Here is a 25,091-nt window from a genome sequence, read left to right on the forward strand (position 1 = left end):
TTCTTCAGCACGGAAGCAAGAAAAGCCCCAGGCAGTGGACTCCTTGGGGGTGGGGCAGCAGGCAGGTTTGAGGATGAGAAAGAACGGGGCACATGTGTGGGAGACTGGGTGAGCTCTGCCATCCTGGGCTCCATGGTTCTGGAGCCTCCTCTGCTCCCCACTCCCCATGGAGGAATTACCACCCATAAATTGAGTCACACCAGGCAGGCTGGTTTAGCCTTCATTCCTTTGGCTATTTGTGGCACTATGAACCAAGTCAAGAAACCAAGGAGGTAAATCCAGTACTGAGAAGGGCAGGCGTGGGGTGGCTTGGAAGGGAGGATGGAAGTGAATGGGGTACACTGAGAGTCAGGAGGCACTGCTCTTGGGGCGGGCTCTGCATGCGATTTTATGAGTCAATTAAATTGGGTCACTTCCTCTCCCAGGTTTTTACCCCCTTCTAGTTTGTTGGCTGAGCAGGTTGGACTAGGTCAGTGTGACAAAGTGTGGACGGGTTCCTCTAGAGGTACCGGAAGTGATTGTAGGTGGTTCAAGGATGTTGAATCACATGGTGAAAGAAGTTTCGCCATGTCCAAGTTTTGGCCACCTTTTTCCTTTCAATCCTCTCAAGATTTCTCCAACTCTTCCTCATGCAAGAGCCCCATAAGACGAGTTAGGGGCTACTAACTGCAAAGTCCCACGCTGAAACCCCAAAGCCACTCTGTGGGAAAAAGATGAGGCTTTCTGCTCTCATAGACTTAAAGCTTCAGAAGCACATAGGGTCACTACAATTCAGGGTTTATTCAACGGAAGTGAGCTTTTGTTTCATTGTTTCTTCTGCTAACACTTGCTAAGCTTCCCTTTGCAACGAGAAGAGACCAAGGCCTCAGCTCAGAGGCTTCAGCCTGGAGGTCTCTGGGGAAGAAATGAATTTTTATTCCATGTTCATTTTCTTTTGTGGCTGTTATGACTGTCTAGGTTGGTTTTCCACTTTACAATAGTGCTGTCTAGTTCATTTCATACATACATGTCTTTAAGCAGCATAGTTAGTTTTTAAAATATTATGTAGATGTTGTCTAGGAATATGTGGATTAGCCAAAACCATGAAGGTTATATAGGAAGTCTGAATCTGCAAACAGAAACTAGGAAGACTTCCCACCCCTGCCCTTTGGAAAATTAGGATGAATGGCAAGAAGGCAGCCCTGCCTTCCAAGTCCTGGATTTCCCCCCCTTCACCTGGAATCTCCACAGTGGCACTCGTTTGATCCCACCTTACCCCGTCAGCACTGCATTTAAAGACTGAGCAGCAAGACCAAATCACTTTCCTTGGGGGCTCTGCCAGGACTCTCTTTCTCTGCCTTCTGGACCATCACCCACAATCCTCTACACCCACAGAAAGCTGCTGGCAAACAGAGTTCTGTCTCTGCCCTAAGCCCGGTTACCTGAGAAGACTTGCCACTCCCTGCTGACTGCCTAGGGAGGGTCAGCAGCACCCCCTGAAACAGCTGGTTGGTTTCCTGGTTGTCCTTGGTGATGTCAGCATTTTCATGGAGACCAAACACTTCTGGGTGAGAGGTGATGGGGAGGCCCCTGAGATACTCGATGTAAGACTGCAAAGAAAACCTCCAGTTGACTAAGAGGTGGGTTCCCTGGGATCTTACAGATCAGTCAGAGCTTGCCTGGGCCCAAACCAAGCAGGAATATATTGTTTCTATAGCCCAACTCTTTCCGGGAATCCCTCCCTCCCATTTAAGATGGGGGAAGCTATTCCAGGCTCTTCTTCAGATAGTTTACTGGGCAGTGAGTGTGAAGGCAGATGGGGCCGAGTACCTATCTTCTTTCCAATCCTGTATCTTCCCTGCCCAGTAATCATGACTTTGGAATTAGACAGAACTGGGTCTGGATCCTAGCTCCATCCAAACTGTGTGTTCCTGAGCTAGTCACCCAATGCCTCTGAAATCCCAGTTTTCTTATCTGTAAACGGGAAGATTACAAAGGAATAAGGCTTTGGCACATAACAGGTGCTCAATGAAAGTTAGCTCCTTTCATGTATCCTTTATATTTCTTTTCTCTTTACTCTCCCCTTTCTCATTACCATCCAGTTTTTCTTTCTCTTCTTTTTTCTACCTTCTTGAGCTTTGTTTTCAAGTAGCAGGAGGCTTTGGCTTAACCATTCTTCCCTGTTCTTTCAGATGAACCCCATAATTTGAAAACCTTGGTGTACCAAATACTCAGCATTCATCACAGAATATACATAATTACAAAGTCTATCTTACAGACTTTTTGAAATATTATAAATCAGTTATGGATCAATCAGTTATGGATCCAAGTCAAAGTCCACATAGGCTGGCGTGGGTATACTTGGCCAAGACTACTGACTTTCCTGGGATACATTGCAGCCCCAACTCTACTGAGACTCCTGAACTCCTTCTTGAAGATAGAGAGAGGCCATCTTCCCCAACTCCTCACCTGATAGTTGCCATGGGGAGGGATATAGTAAATGTTTCCAGGTGCGAGACTGTAGTTGTCCTTCTCAATTTCCTTACAGTAGAACGTGGACAGAAGGGACATCAGAAGCCGCCTGTCTTTGTCATCAGTGACTCTGCCTCCATAATTACATTCCCCTGCGGAGGGCCAGCAGAGGTAGGAGTTGAGTACAGAGAGGTCACCACGAACTTGGTTTTAAAACTGAAACAGGGAATGCCTCTTACTAGGGAGAGCTGCTGGGACACAGGATTGCTGAAACAAACCATCCTCAGTTTAGGATGTTTTATTTTGGTATTATGATCGCTATAAAATAAGGCATGCTAACTATATTAGGGATTAGAGAGATAAACCAAAAGGAAAAATACAATTGCAAATAATTCTGCTGTCCTCCTTATTGCTTACTACATTTTCTACACCTAAGCTAATACAAGTCTACTCTCTAGTTACATATTTTTCTCTACCTTCCCTTTCATATCTCGTCACCATCAAAGACTGTCTTTCTGTGTATAAACCTGTTCTTGACTTTCTATATTAGTGGTCTCACATAATATTTGTCCTCTTGTGACTGATTTATTTCACTCAGCATAACATCCTCCAGGTATATCTGTTATGAGATGCTTTGTGGGTTTCTTATTTTTAACATTACATAGCATCCCCTTGTGTGTATACTATAGTTTGTTTACCCATTCATATATTGACAGGCACTTAGGTTTACATCTCTTTGCTATTTTAAATAATGCTGTTATTGAACACAGGTGTGCATCTATCTACCCTTGTGTGTACAGGGACCACATTTTAGACATTCTGTTCTACATTCTGAGTCCATTCAATGGACTCGGGTGCCCTGGTGGCACAGTGGTACAGTCATCAGCTGCTAATAGAAAGGTCAGAGGCTCACACTCCCAAACACTTTTCTAGAGAAGGATGTAGCAGTCCACTTCTGTACAGATTACAGTCTTGGAAACCCTATGGGATCGTTCTATCCTGTCCTATGAGGTTGCTATTATTTGGAAGAGAGTAGAAGGCAATGGGTTTCTACCGCATACTAGTCCATAGTAGGTAACTAGTAAATGCTTGCTGTCACTCAACACAGTAAGTCCTGTCTCTACCTCAAGGTCTTATCTGCTGGCCAACATTGTCTTCCTCTTGCTTATTGTGTCCCCTTCCCCCACTTTCTTTACTTGGTCAAACTCCTAGTCATTCCTTAAAATCCCTTTGGTATGCCTTCAGGGAGATTTCCATGGTCATCATGGTCCCTCCCCCTACCTCTCTCCAGAGACTTAATCACTGTGCTGCCTTTCCTCTTTTAGATGTCTCTCTTGTTCAGCTTATCACTGCATTCTCATTTTCTTTCTTTATATTTGCATCTCCCTTTCTACACTGTGAGACACTTGAAGGTGTGGGGTCTATCTTAATTACCTTGCTGCTTTACCATCTCTAGCATGGTGATTAGCACTTAGTAAGAACTCAATGTTCACTGAATGAATGAGGAAATAAATGTATGGCGATCAGAGCAAATGAGCAGGACCACAGAGCATGATATGGGTGGGTTACCTGTCAGGTAGATCAGAGCATCAAATGGCACCTCCTTGTATTCATTCAGAAACATCTGTGTCTGCCGCATACTGATCCTCAAGTCAGATTCATTGAACTCATAAGGAATATTCCAACCTGCATAAAGCAGAGAGGGAGGAGGTTTAGTGCCAAGAGCCCTTAGTTTCCACTCAGAGGCAGAGCCTGTGAAGTTAAGCAGTGTTACGGCTCAAAGAGCTCATTCAGCCCGTGACCATCAAGCACAGAGACAAGTATTATTAGCCTTGGCATTTACTGGCAACACGGGAACCATTCTGCTTGTGAAAGTATTCATCCTAAATCAATTTCCTTATGGCTCTCGCAATTTGTTAAAGAAGATGTTAACATTCTGAGATCTTGGAGTGAGAATAATTCACCCTGGCTGGAATACTGTGATAGCTCACAGAAGTCTAAAAATAACACACAACCAGGGCTAGACAGCAGTGTCCAAGACTGGGCAACCGAAGTGTGAGCTTTAAGAACTCCCCATCTCAAACTCATCAGAGAACTGAATGGCCAGCCTTAAATTGTCACTTAAAAAATCATTTTATTGGGGGCTCATATAGCTCTTATTGCAATCCATACATACAGCCATTGTGTCGAGCACATTTGCACATAGGTTACCAATATAATTTTCAAAACATTTTCTTTGTACTTGAGCCCTTGGTACCAGCTCACTCCCCCCCACCCCCCTGCTTCCCCAGGAACCCCTTTAAAAGTTATTTTTCCATGTTTTACAATGACCGATGTCTCCCTTCACCTACTTTTCTGTTGTCTGTCCCCCTGGAAGGGGTTATACGTAGATCATTGCAATTGGTTACCCACTTTCTCCCCCCACCTTCCCTTTACCCTCTTGGTATCACTACTCTCATTATTGATCCTGAAGGGTTCCTGGATTCCCTGTGTTTCCAGCTCTGATCTGTACCAGTATACATGCTCTGGTCTAGCTGGATTTGTAAGGTAGAATTGGGGTCATGATAATGGGGATGGGAGAGAGGAGCAAGCATTAAAGAACTAGAGGAAAGTTGTATGTTTCACATCGTCACTTCTATTTCCATGAGTAGTAACTGCCTGGGTGGCACAAATGATTAAGCCTTCAATTACTAGCGGAAAGGTTGGTGGTTCAGAACTGCCCAGAGGTGCCTAGAGAGATAGGCCTGGTGACCTGTTTCTGAAAGCTCATAGTCGTGAAAATCCTAGAGTCATTCTGTTCTTACACGTGGGGCTGTGTTGGGATGGACCCAGTGACCACTAACAACATTAACGATCCCGAGGGTACATGTCCCTGGGTCCTGTGATTGGTTACGCGCTCGACTACTATCCGAACGGTTGGCAGTTTGAACCGCTCAGAGGCATCTGGGAAGAAAGACCTGATCTGCTTCACAGGAGCCCAGTCTTGAAATCCCTACGGGTCACAGTTCTACTGTGCGCAACACTCTCCACATCGACTCGATGGCGACTGGCAGCCCCAAGGGTATAATGGTAAATGTCTCCTGGGGCCAGACAAGTGACGCAAATGTGTGAATTGGGGCTGGTGGGCGATAACAGGGTTTTGTAGGAGCTATCCTCTATGGAGGAGTTGACTTTCTTCCTAGACATGCACATTAAAATAATAAAATGTGAGTGCTGGTCAGTAGGTTACAAGTCAAATTCTTGTGCTGAACTTTGGAAGTCTGGCGTGCAGTGAAGAGTGGTGGTGGGGTAATGTGAGGTCTACAGTCCAGAGGCCATGGGAATTTCATCCTAGGCCTTCTTGCCCTCTTAGCCCTCAGTGAATAAAGTCAGGTTGTCTCGGGATCTAACTGGGGCGAGGGGACTGCGGGAAGCGGGAAGAAGAGAACAGTTGGAGGCAATCACCAAGGAGACAGAGAAGCTTCTTCTCTAGCCCCAAGAGCAGCCGAGAAGACTGTGGGTGAGCCTTCCAAGGCTATGAACGGCAGCACACGCAGTCCATGCGTGAGAGAAAGGTCATCCAGCCATCCGACCGGAAAGCGACACTTTCTTTATCTAGCAATTTGATAACCTGCTGTCAAAGATGATTAAGTTATGGCTAAATTAGGCAGCATTTTTACCTTAATAAAGACATTTATTTTCCCCTCTTTCCCTTTGATCTTTAAAAAAAATTTTGAACAGTTTTATTGGTCCAATTCCTCCCCCACACACAAACTTTATATAGCATATACTTTAATAGTTTAATTGTTCAATCATATCAAGGAGTCTACAATCCTTACCATATCAATTTTAGAACATTCCCACTCCCCATTTAAATCACCTTTAAAATGAGTTGTAAAAAATAAATGAGTTGCACAATCACAATCAGTTCTAGTAGCCCCTCCCTGTTCCTGTCTTCATTTTCTACTCCTGAAGTTCAGTCCAGCATAATCAAGATTACAATGGTCTCTGCCTGGCAGCAAGGTTGTTGGAGACTCTTTCCTGTGGCTAGCGTGGATCTTCCAGCGGCTCCGTCTGACTAGATGCTCTGCAGACGGGTTTTGGGCTCCCACTGTCCTCATGATTGCCTCCAACTGTTCTCTTCTCCCCACTGCCTGCAGTCCCCTAACCTTCTCCAACTGGGTGCTCAAAATTTTAGCTCTGATACCTTTCTCTTTGCCATATTCTAATTTTATAATTGTCTCTTTGGATCACGCATTTTTGGTGTGCTTCTTCTGTATGGATTTAGTTGATTCCTTGATTAGATGGCTGCTTGTCTGAACACACGCCTTTAAGACCCCAGGCACTATTCTGATTGATAGCTGGGCACTATCCGCTTTCTTCACCACACTTTGCTGCACCACCCCTATCTTCAGTGATCCTTCCATGCAGGTGAGTATCAAGCAGGGCCGCATTATCAAACTAAGTGTTCTTAAATTGGGGCTAGAGTTAAGTAGGAGCCCAGACTCCATCTGCTTTTCCATGGGGCTTGCTTGTCTCAGGTTTACTTTGGAGAGCCTAATAGGGCAAAATCACAAATTGTGTTAGTCCTGTTTAACTAGAGAAACAAATTCATAGACACTCATATAAGAGAGAGCTTTATATCAAAGAGTAATTATAAATTAAGAAAACATCCCAGCCCAGTCCAGATCAAGCCCATAAGTCTGATATTAGCCCACATGTCCAATACCAATCTATAACTTCTTCTTCAGACTCATACAACACGTGCAATGGAAGATCACAGGCTAAAGGGTGGAAAGTCTTGTGCATCCAGTGGCAGTGGAAGCATCTCAGTGCTGGTGGTGGTCTCTACGTGGCTCCTCCAGCTCCAGGGCTCTGGTTCCATCAGCATAGCTCCAAGTGTCTTGTCAACAGGAAAATGAAGCAGAGAGTGTGGGTCTGGTCTCCAGTGAGCTATTTATCTCCTTAGCGCCTCCAAATGAGGTCACCAAGCTGCAACCTGATTGACAGGCTAAACTCCACCCATCACTCTTAATAGCCTCAGGTTGACACCAGATTATGTAACTACCACACAAGACTATAATATTAACTGCATCCTATAATATTAGCAGCCCTAAGCCAATCAGCAACCAAACAACTGGAATACACACACCCAAAAAGAGAAGAAAAATTGCAAAAAAAGAGCAAACTATAAGCAGGAAAGCAAAACCCCATAAAAACAACTAAGTAGAGCATTTGTCAATCACCCTTCTGCGGTATATGCTGATTTCAATATTATCAGCATCAATTTCCCAATGACCCAAGGCTCCAAACACTGTCGGTATGAGGAACCTATAGGAATCTATGCGAGTACAGTTTCACCCAACTGAGTTTTACTCCTCCACAGTTCGATGTCTCATTTGATTGGGCTCTGTTGACCCCAAGTATGGGGGTTGATGCCAGGGGGATCTTCCTGGCCAACCCCCCCAAGTGTAGATTCCTATTCAATGGATCCCAAACCTGCTGCGTCACTGCAGGGTGGGTACTACGGCACTACATGTATGGTGATCCTGGGTCTCCTGCTACCACTCACCCACCAAGCCGGTGTTCCCCAGAGGTCCCATGACCTCCACTTCCACGATCCCAGGGTGACCACATTCTGCTTCCTGTTCCACCCAAGTGCCCAGCCCTCAGTGCAGGCAGCTTCGAGGTAAGATTCAGTTCATTCAGCAGGGCCTCTATGTTAAGTGCTTCTGGTGTAGCCCATGTGCTGTGCCTGCTGCCTGTTAGGTCGGCTTCATGATTGTCCATGGTGTGGTTCACTGAAGGTTGGGAGACATTTAATTTTTTCAAGAAGCAGCATAAATGTCCCCAGGGGTGGTATATCTTTCATTTGCTTTCTTTCTTTCTTTCTTTCTTTCTTTCTTTCTTTCTTTCTTTCTTTCTTTCTTTCTTTCTTTCTTTCTGTCTTTCTTTCCTTTCTCTCTCTCTCTCTCTCTCTCTGTTTCTTTCTTGAAGTTGAGAAAGATTTTATTGAGGGAAAGAAATCCCAGGAGGGAGGGGAGAGCAGAGAAAGGGACAGGAGCATCTTGAGCTCCTGGGCGGGTTCTATGAACCAACAGTTTAGGCCAGGGAAATCGCCTCTTTTTTTCTTTGCTGAGAACTTTATGCATTTATTATTTTTTCTTTCTTTAATTTTCACACACATGTAAAAGCTACCACTCCTCAGGGGGATGAACAGCAGAAAAGTGGGTGAAAGGAGATAGCAGATGGTGTAAGATATGAAAATAATAATAATTTATAGTTTATCAAGATTTCACAAGGGTGGGGGCATGGAGGGATGGGAAAAAGAAGAAAAAATATTTTGAAAATGATGATGGCAACGGACGTACAAATGTGCTTGATACAACTGATGTATGGATCGTTATAAGAGCTGTAAGAGCCCCCCAATAAAATGATGTATGTATAAAAAAAACAACTACCTAAAAATGTTATCAACTACCTGGTGACAACTCCCTAGAGAATGGTCATGTTGCCTAAGAGATAAGTACAAAACAAAACAAGTTGCAAAACGGTACCCTTTCCCTGCCCCCATTGTCTCATGATTGCATTTCTTTGGTCATGAGGAGATCTTTAATTTTGGAGCATCACCAGTGTCCCTGATATTGACAACGACCAGGTTATAGGATTATCAGCCACCACACTCTCTGTCAGTTTGTCGTACTGTGGGGGCTTGCATACTGCTGAAAGCATGCCACTAGTATTTCAAAAAGCAGGAGGGTCTTCCATGGTGGACACATTTCAATAGATATTCCAGACTAAGGCTGACTAGGAAGAAGGACTTGGAGGTCTACTTCTGAGGACATTGGCCAGTGAAAACATTGGCCAATGGAATACAGACTGCTGGAAGATGAGCCACTCAAACTCCGACTAGGGGAGAGTTGCCTCCTCAAAATACAGTTGGCCTTCAGGAGTGATGAGAGTCCAGTTTTTAGGACCCCCTTTGCTGATGGGGTGAGACTCAAAACGAGAATAATTACGAATATCCATTAACAATCAGAATGTGGAATGTGCAAAGTCTGAATTTAGGAAAATTGGAAGGTGTGAAAATGAAGTGATTGGAATGCAAAAGTTTAAACAAAGCCTTCATGATAGAAACTACATCAAAGATCACATGTTACACTTTTGTAAAACGAGTGAGTTATTCATGGCAAAGACCATGTTTTGACTACACACATGCACCTCCCTGGATGGAATATACAGGAACCAAACAGATGATGAAGAAGCTCAGTATTATCAGTCACAGCAGTGCTAACTGTGAAACAGATTGTCAATTGTTCTTATGCAAGGTCAAGTGGAAGTTGAATAAAATTTAAACCAGTCCACCTGAGCCAAAAGACAACCTTGAATTTCGAGACCTTCTCAAGAATAGACTTGATGCATTGCACAATAATGGCTGAGGATCAGAAGAATTGTACTATGACATTAAGGACATCACACTTGAAGATAGGAAAAGGTCATTAAAAAGCAAAAAACAGGACCAAATTGAATGTCTGAAAGAACTGATGCTTTCTCTGGAATGTTGAGTAGCTAAAGCAATGGGAGGAAATGATGGAGTAAAGGAGCTGACAAGATTGCAAAGGGGAGCTTAATAAAATAACTTAAAGAATTATAATGAACCCTGTAGTTAGAAAAACAAAAGGCAAAAACATGCTGGCATTTCTCAAGCTCAAGAACTGAAGGAAATAAAATCTCAAGTGACTGGACAACAGAAAAGTGGGTGAAGGGAGACATCGGACAGTGTAAGATATGACAAAAATAGTAATTTATAAATTACTAAGGGTTCATGAAGGTGCGGGGAGGGAGAGGAAAATGAGGAGCTGATGCCAGGGGCTTACGTGGAAAGCAAATGTTTTGAGAATGATGAGGGCAATGAATGTACAAATGTGCTTTACACAATTGATGTATGTACGAATTGTGATGAGTTGTATGTGCCCCTAATAAAATGATTTTTTAAAAATCTCAAGGGTCCACTTGTAATATTGAATATTTAACTAGACTGTCAGAGGAACAAACTTTTAAAAGTTTAGAATGCTCCTTAGAAGTAAGGCTGTTGAAAATTCATCTCTCATTTTTTTGGACACGTTGGGAGGAACCAGTCCCCAGAGAAGGACAACATGCTTGGTCCTAGAAAAAGAGGAAGCTCTTCAGTTAGATGGACCGACACAGTAGCTGCGACAGGGCGCAAACACAGGGATGACTGTGCGGATGGCACAGGGCCAGGCAATGTTTCATTCTGTTGTACAGAGGGTCACTGTGAGTGGAATGGGCTCGATACAGCCTAGCAGCAAAACCGAGGGGTTCTGATTTAGCAAACAAAAACCCTACCAGACACGCAGTTAAAACTCAATTCCAGATAAAGCGTTTTTAGTGTTAAGTCTGTTCAAATACTACTTTGTTGTTAGGTGCCACCGAGTTGGCTCTGACCCATAGCGACCCCTATGCACAACAGAACGAAACACCGCACGGTCCTGTGCCGTCCTCACATTGTTCCGCTGCCTGAGCCCAGTGATGCAGCCGCTGTGCGAAACCATCATGTCCAGGCCCTTCCTCTTTTTCGCTGCCCCATCCACTTGACCAGACATGATGTCCTTCTCCAGCTATCGGTCTCTCCTGACAACATGTCCAAAGTATTCAAGATGAAGTTTTGCCATCCATGCCTTTTTATTTAATCATTTCATTAAGGGCTCATACAACTCTTATCACAATCCATACACACATCAATTGTGTAAAGCACATTTGTACATTCGTTACCCTCATCATTCGCTAAACATTTGCTCTCCACGTAAGCCCCTGGCATCAGCTCATTTCCCCACCTCCCTCCCCGCTCCCCCTCCCTCATGAACCCTTAGTAATTTATAAATTATTATTTTGTCATATCTTACACTGTCCGATGTCTCCCTTCACCTACTTTTCTGATGCCATTGCCCCAGGGAGGCGGATATATGTAGATCCTTGTAATCAGTTCGTCTCTCGACCCCACCGTCCCTCCCTCCCTCCCTCCACCCTCCCGACCATCCATGCCTTTTAAGGAGCACGCTGGCCTTGCTTCTTCATACACAGACCTATGCAGGACATACTTACACCATATTTAACTGGCAACCGACCCTGAGTACAAACTTAAATACACATCTTCATCTGCCTGTATATTTCCTCCAGGTGACGCAAGTGAGCTTTCATTGCTTACCCAGGGGTCCAAAGCTTCTCCTCTCTTGAACGACCGCATGGAAGAAACAAAGGCCAAACAAAAGCTTTTGCCACATTACTGCCTTTGAACAGCTCTTAAAGAACACAGGGTCTGAGACAGGGTCATTGAGGTAAGAGCGCAAGAGGTTGGCTCGAAGACCTTTGGGGGGCTCATTGGTCATTTTGATCCCATTCTGCAGAATGCTGACCGGAAACTTCTCTGATGGGTAGCTGGTTAGCCAGAGTCTGGAAGGCAAGAGACCCAATTATTTAGAGCAATGCAGTAAGTTACATTGAAATACCACTAACAAGAAATAATAGCTACAGTTAACATCAACCACTCTCGATGTCACATCTGTGCTAAGATTTTAATTTATGCCCTTGGTTTTAATCCTCAGATGGGGACACTATTCCATTCTTCAAAAGAAAGGAGCCATACTGGCACACCAGTTAAGCACTAGGCTGCTAACCGAAAGGTTGGTGCTTTAAGCCTGCCACCTAAGAAAACACTGTGGTCGTTTTCTGCCCTAGGAAACCACACAGAGCAGTTGTAGAGTCTGAGTCAGACTTAACTCAGGGGAACAGGTGGATAAGTTGATAATAGAGGAAAAAGACATGGAGAAGCATAGTGGGATATGGGTTGAAGAATTTCTTTACCTAAAGAATTTAGTGCTTGTCCTTGGTTCTAGGGAGATGATACTAAATCTCTGGGATTTCTTTAATGATTAGAATATTTTGTTAATTATGAAGGGCTTTTGACTGCACCTGATGGGTTATAATTATAAGGTGACTCATGCTGTGTGGGGACTGGTCATGCCGGAAACTACTATATAGCAGGTCTGATCTATGGGGAATGAGGGAGGCTGAAGTTTGAGTTTAATCATGTAGGCAATGATGTGATCAATCACGCCTACATAACATAGCTCCAACAAAAGCTCCGGATACTAGAGTGCAAGTGAGCTTCCTGGTATCTCTTCACTGAAAGGATGGCTTGTCCTTTGGGACAGGGAAGCTTTGCTTTGAGGCTCCTCCCAGTTTCACCCTATGCATTCCTTTTTTGGTATCCTTCTTAATATAATGAAACAATAGTTGTAATTAAGCCAGGTTCTGTGAATTGTTCTAGCAAATTATTGCACCTAAAGGGGTAATGGGAACTCCTGAATTTGTAATCAGTTACTCAGAAGTGTCCTGGGGACCACTGAGTTTAGGGCTGGTGCTTGATGGCTTGGGTGAACTTGGCAGTCTGGAACACTGCTCTGTCTGTCAGGTTTTAGATTTCACGCCAAGTGGTTAGGGTCAGAAGAGTAAGAAGTTCCTATGTAGGAGGGGTTAGGGAAGACATTCAGTCTTGGTATAAGAAGTTCGGTGACACTTCTCAAAAACTCATAACTTAAAAGCAGCTAAAGCCAAGATGTGAACTTGGCATTCAACTTCCAAACCCATGCTCTTAAGCATCACATCACACTACCTCTGCTGCTGGACTTTTAAAAACAAAGTATCTCAGCAATATTTCGAGAAAGAATGAGGGAGTGAATGGGGAGTCAGGCAAGGGTAACAAGCAGACAGAATGTAACAGTGTGAGGCGTTGTAGTCAAGACCACAGAGAACGGCAAGTCATGGGCTGCGGGAGTCCACAAAGCAAAGAACTTTGGCTGGGTTGTGGGGAGCCAAACACCAAAAACAAAAGTCGTTAACCTCCGGACAGCAAGCCAAATGCAGCATGCTGCCTGTTTTATTGTCCAGAATGTGGCCAAGCTCCTTTATTGCCATGTGGTCTACACTGCTTTCACACACAAGGGCAGAACTGAGTAGCTGCGACAGAGACCACATGGCCCACCAAGCTGAAAATGCCCACTATCCGACCCTTCACAGGAAATGTTTGCCAACGTAGCAAAATAGCAAAAGTTTGTCATAGAGGAAACAGCGTCTGAAACGGGCCTTGAAAAACATGGAAGATTCCTCTTTTTTTAAAAAATATAAGAGAAAAAAATACAAAAGTTTTTCTGTGCCTACACGAAATGGGAAGATGAATAAATGCATTAGGAAACAAAGAATCATGTATAACTTTATTACGTAGAGGTCAACATTTTGGCATGGTGCCTTGTAGACATTTATTGATTTACTTTTCCTGTTGAACTTAACTGATACAGACTCCGTGGCATCTTGCTACTTGGCTGGACATTAGCGAGACTTTCGACAGGTGGGTCGTCATTAGAGACAGAGGGCACAGACTGACCAAATTTTGTGGAGGGAAAAGTCAAACACACAGTGAGACTTGGTAGGTGATCTGGTGAGGTCCAGGTCCAGCACAGGAGCTAAGTGACAGTGAAGGGGCCACAAATTGGTGGCCTGAGGTTGGACTTCAGCCTGCAGATAGGTAAGAGCCTATTTGGGATGTAGTTGCCAACTTTTGATCTCTACAACTTTCCTTAAAAATTGTCCATTTCTACTTCCTCTTTTAAAAACAAGAAATCGTGAGCACAGAGGCCTTTATGTCACTACGCAATAGCTAAGTGGAATCGAGCATCTCGGCTCCCTACGGGGCCTGCATTCTGCTCCTCACAGCCCCACTGCTCCCTGTCGTGTCCAACACTGCGGCTGGCTGCCTGCAGTGACTATGCCCAGACATCTTCACTCATTTGTGTTACATGCCTGGCGCTTGCGCTTGTGGATTGGAGTTCATAAGACCATATTACATTGTTGCGATCTGTCATTTCCAAGTCGTAGCAGCTCTATATGACAGAGTAGAATATAGTCTCTTGATTCCTTAGGCTAAAATCTTCAGAAGTGCGGTTAGCTAGGTCTTATTCTGTGTGGCCATATGGTTTCTGTCACACCTATTCATTATGGCATGAAAGCAGCCACCAACAAGACTCAAAGGAAGGAGCCTGCCCCTCCTTGAAGCCTTGCTTAAGACTTCAATAAAACCTTATGATCACTGAAACCTGAGTTTCATGTGTTGTAAGTCATCTTTTTCTTTTCAGTTTTTCCCCGATTTAAAAATGAAAAGTGATTTTTAGCTTGTGACAGACATGTGCACACGCGAGCTGAAGTGCGCCAATGCTGACCTAGCTCAGAGAATCACTGCATGTGCCACTTTAAAGGGGTGTGAAGTCTGCAGGACTTAGCTCCTCCTCCTAAACATGCACCAAGGCCCGACCGACCCTGCCAGGCTTCAGAGTCCACAAAAACCATGAACTATTTCTAATGCCGATTCAAAATCCATGGACCTCAAAATTAATAGGATAAAGAAAAAAAAGTGGAGCGTGGATTTTTTTAATGCAAATATTAATTAAAAATTACACTTGCTGACATTGAATTGACCTTACTACACCGCTAGCCCCGACAACTTCTCACTGTGAACTCTCCAGGGTAACAGGAGAACTTATTTGGCCTTTCCTAACACACTTCTTTACTTCTGCCTGGAATATCTGCTAGAATACCCTTTGATTCTGCCTAGAATATTCTGCCTAAAATATCTTTCTTGGCAAACTCCTAGTCATCTTTCAAAACTCCAGGCAATTGTCAGACCTCTAGGCATCCCCCAGCCTTTTCCCCATCGCCCCCTTTTAGACTCCGTGGCTCTTGTTCACACTATGACGCTGGCAGGGAAGGCATACTAGAAGATGGCTCGGCTGAGCACGCATTAAGGCTAAGCATCTCGCCTGAATTTGATGTGAGTGCTCTCAGGAACAATGACTTCCTCGCAGATCTTCTCTAGTGCAGACATCCAGCTTGTGGCCAAATGGCAGTTCTGTAAGACCACCCATGTCCCATCTTTGATGGCTGTGTGAATCATTCTGGCAGCAATAGGGCCTTGGCCTTGACCAAGGGAGATGGTCTGTGTTTTGGCACCTCCCATTCCAATATCATCAGCAAACTTCAGTAAGCCTGAGACCAAGTAGAAAAAGGTACATTTGAGAGAGGATAGGCCAGCTGGGACTATATTAATAAGAGCGACATAAAAGAAGGGGATACATTAAAACTCTGGATTCAGAAAGAAATGCAATGCCTTTTATTAATAATCAAGTAAACATCTTTTTGGGAAAGCTGTAGATTTCATCAGGTAAAATGGTTCACTAAGCTATAAATCAATTCCAAACACATATGATATTCTTAGTAAAAGTTATACAGCTTGGGAGAAAAATTTGGGTTTGAAACAAAGAGAAATTCCCAGGAGCCAAAAATGAAGATTGAGTTAGCTCATCACTAAAGAACCAGGGGCTGGGATTTTATAAATTAATTTTACTAGAATGATAGGAAATTGCCCAATGAAAAGTAATCCTTTCTCAAACAAGCAGCCATCTAGCAGGGATGCAACAAACCCACATTGAAGAGGCATACCAGCCTGAGTGATCGTGAGGTATTGATGGGAATGGGTATCATAAGTTAAAAACAAAACAAAAACAAAAAGACAAGCAATCAAATAGAGGTGAAGGAACACGGACAGAGTGGAGGCCCAAAATCCACCTGAAGATTATTGGTCAGTGCCTCACAGAAGGCACAGAGGGATGTTTAGTCCAGGATATAGTACAGCACTGATGAAACACACAACTATCCTCTAGGTCTTTAATAGTTCCTCCCCTCACTATGATGGTTCCTGTCTTACCTCATTAACCTAGCTAGACATGAGTATGCTCTGTGTATAACTAAGATTGATTGATGCACGAAAGCCAAGATAGGTAACCCTTCAGAAACAGTAACGGGAGTAATGATTCCCTGAAGGTACAGGAAGGTGGGGATGGAGGGGAAGGGGGAGCCGAAAGCAATGATAGCTGTGTAATCCTACTCAAGGAGATAAACAACAGAATTATAGGTAAATGGGTATACTGGATGATGTAAGACTCGGATAATAATAATAATTTATAACATACATAGCACAACAATAAGGGCTCCAGGGAGTAGGGCCTGGTGGCAGCAATTGCAAAATCAGGTATAATCTAATTGAATTACGAATTGTTGCAACATCTGTAAGAACTCCCAATAAAATGATTTTTTTTAAAGTAAGCCTTTCTCAGCTCCCTTCCTATCCTGTTGTCATTCCCAGAAGCAACCAAGGCTACTAGATGCTTATAAATCCTTCCAGAGATATTTCATGTGTTTAAACAAATGTATGCATACTCTTCTTATATAAGAGGGACCTCCACAAAGTTGATGAAAAGATTTCATCTTTCAATTCCATTTTCCCATGAACTTTGTGAAGTCTCCCTTTGTATACAGAATACTGTATTTGTTTTGTCCATTCACAATCTATCAGATAGGCCTTTCCACAGTTGTACTCATAGCAAGACCTTACTATGTTTCATGGCTACATATTATTTACCACAGATAATACCCTACTTTATTTAATTAGTCTAGAGGTTAGAATATTAATGCCCATGAGAGACACAACTTTGTAGCCATATGAGACGGGGAGCTGGAACTAAGAGTTTTGCATTAATTTAGGGCCCTCAGAAGGTGAAACTTTCATGTTAAGAAGGCCAGAAATCCACTACTGACTCTAGAAGGCAACATGAGAGCTTGTCACTGACCTAGAGCCTAGGTGGAAAAAAAAAGTGACAAAAGAACAACTCCCCAACAGGCAATCAAACCTCCACCAAGCCTATTCTACACAAAGACAAGGGGTTTGAATTGACAGTAGCCAGTAGTATAGGATTCCCAAGCTGAGACAATTTCCCATAAAATTAAACCAGATTGGTAAATCCCCTTGGGCAGGAGTATTTCGTTATACAAAGTTGGTCTGTTGGGACATCCCTAAAATCCATGGTATACATATGAGACTTTCCCCAAACCACATTACTTTGCTGATGGTTAACTGACAATAACAAATGACAAGGTATGTGAGGGAATAGACCCCTCGAAGGGCTAGTGAGCACAAATAACAATCAGGAGAATTAACAGCTTGTGGATTACATATAGTCTCTGAAAGAGACCACGAAAGAAATACATTTAACATCTCTAAAAAAGGAATAATACATATAATAAAATTCAGACTTTGATGGAAGAAATACTGTATAGGAATTGAGAGCAAACAAAATAAACTTAGAAAAGGCCATCATAATTGCAGAAGATAAAAATGTAAGCCACTGATTAAAACAGCAGATTAAATGCAGCCAAAGAGAGAATGAGTGGGCAAGGAGGCCTAGGCCCACAGCACCGAGTACTCTGAGCCCCCAGGCTGTGGTCTGCAGGCTCAAAGAAACAGGGCTCCTTAGAGAAAACTCTTGGTTGAGAGGACCCATCAGAAAACAGCTTAAGAGAAGGTAACAAACTGGAAGCCAGCAGGCCCAACCTGGCCCTTCTGGTTTCTCTGGAAAAACCAGGAGATCTGGCCATCCTGGGCTCACATTCCTGCTTGGCACAATTGGCTGCAGCCCAGTAGCAGCTGCCCTTTTTATCTAGAAAAAAAAAGTCTCGAGTTACTCAACTACATCTTGGCTTGTCCACGGGGTGGCCATCCAAGCCATTTGAGTTCGAGATCCCGGCTGTCAGACAGAGATGGGCTGTCATCACCATCCACCCATCCATTCTGGGCTTCCCAATTCTATCCCTAGATCGCAGTTCCCGCTTACCTGCCATTGGGTCTGCGCCTGGAGACAACACGAAAATCAATGGTGCACAACAACTGGAATCGTGATAGGAACCCTGGAGATCAAATGTAGGAGGTTCGACGTATACCTTTCCCATTTGTTCCGAAATGAACTCCTGAGCAGCAGGAATAATCTTGTCTGGTCGCAAGCAGCGGAGGATCACCATCTTTTCTAGTCCTTCAGTGAACTCCCATTGTCCCGGAAACGTCTCCTCGTGGGGGCAGCCTGAGTCATAGATATACTTCCATTCCTCAACATTGTGTTCGAAATGATCCCGCAGGCCCTTCATTTTGGATAACGAGGATGCACGGACAATTTCCGACCATGCTTTCTCGGACAGCCATTCAGGAGCCGGGTTGGGGTAAGGGTTATCCAGGGCAACCCCTCCAGTTAGCAGGAAGTACCAAATTTCCTCATTAATTTGTCTCCTCTCTTTCATGATGCCAACGGTCAGGAGCAGGGAGAACAGCAGCTTGTCCTTCTCGAACAGGGAGCGGCAAACATTTTTGTAAATGCTCAGGGTGAAGTGCTCGATGATGTACTCAATGCGGAGATCCAGCTCGTCGCTCTTCTCGCTGTTCGCCAGGGACTGGATGTACAAGTTTATGAACCACGTGAGGGAGTACTGGTACATCGGCTCGATGTTGGCTAGGTCGGAGATACAAAAGAAGATGGTGGCGGAGTGGACAGCCACGGGCTTGTAGCCCAGCCGAGTCTCGTCGATCTGCGTTTCTGTGACAGAAGCAATTTCCTGTTTCTCAGAGATTTCTTCAGACAGCACTTTGGAGGAAGACAGGACCTTGCTGGCCGTCTCGTCCTCGAGGATGCTGCCCTCGGACATGGAGAGGACCTCTAGGATTTTGTCCTCAATGTCCTTGAGCTGCTTCTGGTTCTGGGCACTTTCCACAATCAGTTTGTTCTTTTTCTCCTCCAGCTCGGGCTTCTCCTTGGCAGCCACGATGCCCAGGAGTTGATCTTGGAGCCCCAAGGGTGTGATCATGAAGTTGAGGAGGCAGACCTTCACGGCGACTTCAGGGAGGTAATGTGGGTTCCTCAAACGGGTTGTGATGTATAACTTAAAGTCCCGGGAGTACTCGATGATATTCTCGCCCAGCCTCATGTATTCCACCCCTTGCTGCTTGAATGTTGATTTCAGCAAGATGGGCTCAATGAAAGCGTCCAGCTCTTCGCCAATGTTTTCAAGTAAGACGGGGGTGCCAAACTGCAGCGCGTTTTCTAGGGCTCTCACGTAGTTGGCATCGGAGAACTTGATGATGGAGAGCTTATTCGCTTTCTCCATGTTCTTGATCCATTTATTGGCCTGCCCCTGAGGGTCGATCATTAAGGCCCAGCGTCTGGAATTGGACACAATGATGCCATTGTCAATGGAGAAGGAGTCAATGGGCAGCCCGGCAATCTGCCAGGCACGGATTTTCACGGGATCCCCTAAAGTGTTGCTGAGACTGAAGTCACTGGAGCCAGGAATGACCTTCTGCCTGCACTGCTCCAACCACTGCTTTTGGCATCTGGTCCGGTAATCTACTGTAAAGGCCCCCAGGTAAGCCACGGTCCCCGAGGACACCAACACATCCCCTGTCAGGTTAATATAGCGGATCCCCAACTGCCGGGCAGCTTCTGTCCATCGGTCCTTCTCTCCCCCAAGACCACTGATTAGCTTCTCTGCCCTGATGAGCTTTTGGGAGCAGATTTCAATGTTTTCCTCCAAGGTATTTTTCCTGGTGTTCATCTCTTCAAATTCATCATTTAGGGCCTGCAAGCGGTCCTCCACCAGCTTCAGCTCTGCCCGCTTCAGGTTCAGTTTCTGCATCTGTACATCCAATTTCCCCTCGGCCTCCTTCAGCCTCTCCCGCTTGGGAGCCACCACTTTGGCCACGCGGTCATACACCTCCATGGCCCTCACCCACTTGCACAGGCCCTCACAGGCGGATGACACATTTTTAATAACAGCCGGCTGGAAGTCTGGGTGATCAATAAACCTTTCCCGGATCCGCTTCATGACACTTGGGGGAATGTTGTCTTTATCATAGGTCTTAAGACTCTCCAAGAACTTCAGATCTCCAAGGATCTTTCTTGACACCCCCCAGTAATCTTCTATCATCTTTCCTGTTTGGGAGAAGAAGCAAAGATAATAGGAATTATTATGAAGACCTTCTGGTTGAGACTGAAAACGCTATAGAGGCAACTGTTTTCCTTTGCTGAAAACGATCTAAGCTCCCCAACATGCCTGGGAGGCCCAGCCAACAGCATTAAGCTTGTCCTCAGCCACTCTCTCCCTGGCGCTCAACGTGAGCCACAAAGGAGCTTCTTTTCACCCCTTTCTCCACGAGCCCAAGCGCTTTCCTACCTCTGAGGCCCCCACCATGCTTTAAGTGACTTTTGGTTGGCTTCGGGCCACACACCCAATCTCGTTTTAAAAAGCATCCTCAAAAACAGGCCTCCCTAGACTACTCTTTCTACGACGCCCCGGCAGCTTCTAATTTCACCTGCTGGGAGGTGGGCTTGGCAAGACGGTCCTTTAAGAAAACAGGCCAGATGTAAGAAATTGGTCTGAGCAAAGACGAGCGAGCCGGTACCGCTTCACCCTGTCTGCCCCTGGAATCTCCGGGGAGCTTTAAAAACGCAACAGTCTATGCCTTGTTCCCTTTGTAGCTTTTAGCAGAACCTATATGTTCTGTTTACTCTCTAGTGTCTACCTCTCCCTCAAAGCTGTGAGCTCCAGTTACTGAATGACTGTTACTTTGCACCTCTTTCATAGATGGAGAGAGTAACAGGAGTTAAAGCCTGTGAGTATCTATTTAGAATATTCTTGTTCAGCTGTGGACGGTAGGTTGATTTAATGGAATCCTAAGCATTCTCCTTATGATGGACAGTGGGAGTGGCAGTCTCAGGAGGAGTCAGGGTAGGATAGCAGTTGGAAGGCTTGTGTCTGGCCGGAAGGGTATCGTTGGCCTGCCCAGCTAACCAAGCCAGGCCCCTCACTTCCTTAGTGCCAACTGGGCTGCTGACTAATGACTGACTGAGTGAGCTGAGCCCAAACGCTGGGACAGTGGCTCTTTTGTTGCCACGTTGGGGGAAAAAATGTTAGTAGTCTCTTTGGCTCATGGTACTAGAAAACCTTGCCAAAGTCATCAAAAAATTACACTTTTATGTATTGTATTTCTAATGTAAGCAGAGCCACCAGCCAAATATTTCCCGTGAAAGGTTTTTGCTTGTTTTCTGGAAAATGATCTGCTTCATTTAAATTAAAAGTACCCAAAGCTAATTAGATAAGGTGTTGTTTTATTTTGTTGCTGCATACTAAATTCTATGGGTTGGGAGAATAATATACACGTTTTAAAAAGAAACAAACAAAAACAACCCAACAGATGCTATCAAGCAAACCCTGATTCTTGCTGACCGCGTATCAGAGTGGAACTGTGGTCCATTGAGTTTTCAGTGGTTGGCTTATTGGAAAGAGACCACTAGGAGTGTCTTCTGAAGTGCCTCTGGGGTGACTCCCACTCCCAACGTTTTGGTTAGCAGCACAGCTTGTGAGCTGTTTGCACCAATCAGGGACTCCACACAAAACATACAACCTGCTTCCATGGGAAAGTAAGGCTGGTAGATGTTGGGTCTGGTGCTGATGCTCAAGAATCCGAGCAAAAATCAACTCTCGTGACCTGACTCTGCTTTTTTCCAACCTGGTAGTTCCAAATCCTGGCTGTACCTCAAGAGCTTTACAAACATGCCCGTTTTTCAGGCCACACCCCAGCCCCTGGAGGAAGCCTGGAAGGGGCATGGCCTGGACTGCACGCAGCCTTTTTGAAGCTCCTCAGCTGTTTTCCTAAAGGAGGCCGTGGCAAAGTCCAACTCCGACTCTTCCCTTGGCATCTTCTCCCCGTGGCTTTTGGCCTGGAACTGGCCAGACAGGAGGAAATGCTAAGCATGAGGAAGCAGGAGTCAGGCTCCCAAGCGAGGAAGGGGAGCTTTCTTGAAGGCAGAAGGCAGAGGCAGGACATGCCTCTGCACTTGGTTTTGCAAGTCCTAGCTCAGCTTCTAGGACACTGGTCTTCACGCGAGGTCTTACCTCTAATTCCAATCTTCAGTAGAATGGATATTCACCTCTGAATGCTTCTGGGATCAATAGTAAATGGGGTTTTTCCTATGCTCCAACTTACTCTCTTCTCTCCGTGGCCCAAGTTTAAAAATATTCTGATCTCTCCCTCTCTCTGCATTTCTGCCGCCCTTTCTCTCTCTCTCTCTCTGTTCGTTTCAGCTTCTCCCTCCTCAGGTGTTTTCCTCCTTCTTGCTTGCCTCTTCTCTGACTCCACATGTCTCCTGGTCTCTAACTCGGGGCTTTTCTGTTCCCAATTCTCTCCTGCTTGTAATGCCTTTGTCTCCAAGTTTGTTGCTGCTTCTTTGCCCCTGTTTTTTGGTCTCCTGTCTGTCTGTGTTTGACTTCAGGTCTGTGAGTCTTTGTCTCCCTCTGTTGCTCTCTCTCTCCTTCTTCCAGTCTCTCAGTGTTTCGTCCTCCTGGCTTTTTTCATGGTTTTGTTGTCTCTTGGGATTTGTCTGCGTGAGTCTGTCTATGTTGTGTGTCTCTGTGTGTGTTTGGGCCCCTCTCCATCTCCTTCGCACTCTCCGTCTTGTCCTGTGCTTCTCTCTCTCTCTCTCTCTCTCTCTCTCTCTCTCTCTCTCTCTCTCTCTCTCTCTCTTTCTCTTTCGTCTGTCTCCCCATCGCTCTCCTTGCACACACCCTGCTTTTGGCAGTCCTTTCATCTACAGGATCTTCCTTTGGGGATGATGGGGAGGCAGGGACCTGACTCAACTCAGCATTCCCCACAGACACTGTATCTTTTCAAGTGATGCAGCTGGGAGAGGATGAGGAAGAAGCCCCAGAGAGACCTCTGGGTGCACCAGTATATCCTGGCCCCTCTCTGGAGTCCTCTGAAAGGCCACAGGACTGCTTTTGGGCCTGTTGGGCAGCAGGCAACACAGGCCTCTGGTGGGGGTGAGGGCGGGGTGCTGGTGGGGATTACCAGAGCCACCAGGGTCCGGCTTCCTCTCTGGTCGCAGTCCTTTCATGACACAAATGCTCTCCATAACCAGCTTGACAGGGCCGGGGGGATTCTGCATGGACTTCACCAGGGAGATGTCGGCTGGGTTCAGGGTGTCCAGTGCTGAGAGCGCAGCTTCCAGCGCGGGCATCGCTTCTGCTAGGTCCCCCTCGCATTCGTTCTGCGGACGGCATGGACATCAAGGGTGAGTGTCTGTGCCTGAGAGCACTGCCCTGAGCCTGCAGGGAGGGCACAGCGGAGGGACCCGTGATTTGGATGTCCTGGCCATCTGAGCACGCACCTAGTGTGCGATCTTGGAAAGTTCAGCTTCCACTTCTTAGCAAATTCCCGAGGTACATGCAGTAGACGATTGATCCCACCCACGGATCAGGAAGAGAGTAAAGGCTAAGGGTGAGGTGTGAGACATGTGATGGAAGGCCCAGGAGGGAAGAGGGTGAGGTCACATTTAAGGGGAAAATCAGGCTGGAGAGATATAGAAGGTCAAGGATGGGCTCAGGATTAGAAAGGCAGTTCAGCTCTGAGAAGAGGTGGGGAGGAATCGGAGATAATGTGAAGGGTGGGAAGGGGTAGAGTTCAAGGCAAGGTTGTTTGTCTGTTCTGCTTAGTCGCTTTGAACTCCTGCAACTGACTGGGACAGAGCTCAACTGTACTCTCGATAGAAGCAGATGGCTCTCTCTTTCTCTACAGAGGGGCTGGTGGGGGCAAGCTGCTGACCTTCGGTGGACAGCCCAGCGCTGAAACATGCTCCCCCCCACCCAGTGCTCTTCTCCAGGCAGGGGGAGAATGAAGAACATGACAGAGAGAGGAGCTGAGTAGGAAGACAGAGAGAGGAACCATAAGGTAAAGAGTTGGAGTTGATTATGTCTCTGTTTGCTAATTCAACAAAAAAGGTAAACAATGACTATTGTTCAGTCATAAAAAAGGAATGAAGCACAGGAGATCCCCTCATAGAGGGGTTTAGGAGAGGAGATGGGTCAGTCAGAGTGCGAGGTAGTACCGATGAAGAACACAGCTTTCCCCCAGATCCTGGATGCTTCCTCCCTCCAACTACCATGATCCGAATTCTATCTTGCAGGGCTGGATAGGGCAGAGGCTGTACACTGGTGCATATGGGGGCTGGAGGCACAGGGAATCCAGGGTAGATGATACCTTCAGGACCAAGGGTGTGAGGGGCGATGCTAGGAGAGTGGAGGGTGAGTGGGTTGGAAAGGGGGAACTGATTACAAGGATCCACATGTGACCTCCTCCCTGGGAGATGGATGGCAGAGAAGGGGGGGAAGGGAGACTCCGGATAGGGCAAGATATGACAAAATAACAATGTATAAATTACCAAGGACACATGAGGGAGGGGAAAGTGGGGAGGGAGGGGGAAAAAAAAGAGGACCTGATGCAAAGGGCTTAAGTGGACAGCAAATGCTTTGAGAATGATTGGGGCAGGGAATGTGCGGATGTGCTTTATACAATTGTGTATGTATATGTATGGATTGTGATAAGAGTTGTATGAGCCCCTAATAAAATGTTTTTTAAAAAAAAGGAATGAAGCACTGATTCACGCTAGAACATCGATGAACCCTGAACTCATTGTGCAACGGGAAAGGTAGTGGACACAGAGCCACCTACTACATGCTTCCACTGACATGAACAAAAACCTCCTGAGAGTCAGAAAGGAAATTCGTGGTGGCCAGGGGCTGGCAGACAGATGAGAGGAGACGGGGCACTGCTGAGGAGTAGAGGCTCCTTTCTGGGGGTGATGACAACGGTCTGGAAC

The 25,091-nt window shown here is 45.5% G+C and overlaps 1 protein-coding gene across 1 annotated transcript in view; it reads right to left on the reverse strand.

Annotated features, from left to right (window-relative positions):
• The window catches only part of DNAH3 (dynein axonemal heavy chain 3), a 226,805-nt gene that overhangs the window by 11,697 nt on the left and 190,017 nt on the right, over positions 1–25,091 (reverse strand). The window contains exons 52-58 of the mRNA XM_075528109.1: positions 23,285–23,483; positions 18,228–20,369; positions 15,321–15,546; positions 11,657–11,901; positions 4,021–4,137; positions 2,449–2,603; positions 1,422–1,589 (exon numbers count right to left, since the gene is read on the reverse strand). Coding sequence (XP_075384224.1) covers positions 1,422–1,589; positions 2,449–2,603; positions 4,021–4,137; positions 11,657–11,901; positions 15,321–15,546; positions 18,228–20,369; positions 23,285–23,483 — 3,252 coding nt within the window. The remainder of the gene's footprint in view (positions 1–1,421; positions 1,590–2,448; positions 2,604–4,020; positions 4,138–11,656; positions 11,902–15,320; positions 15,547–18,227; positions 20,370–23,284; positions 23,484–25,091) is intronic.

This window comes from Tenrec ecaudatus, chromosome 12 (assembly GCF_050624435.1).
Source record: "Tenrec ecaudatus isolate mTenEca1 chromosome 12, mTenEca1.hap1, whole genome shotgun sequence".
Taxonomy (NCBI): Eukaryota; Metazoa; Chordata; class Mammalia; order Afrosoricida; family Tenrecidae; genus Tenrec; species Tenrec ecaudatus.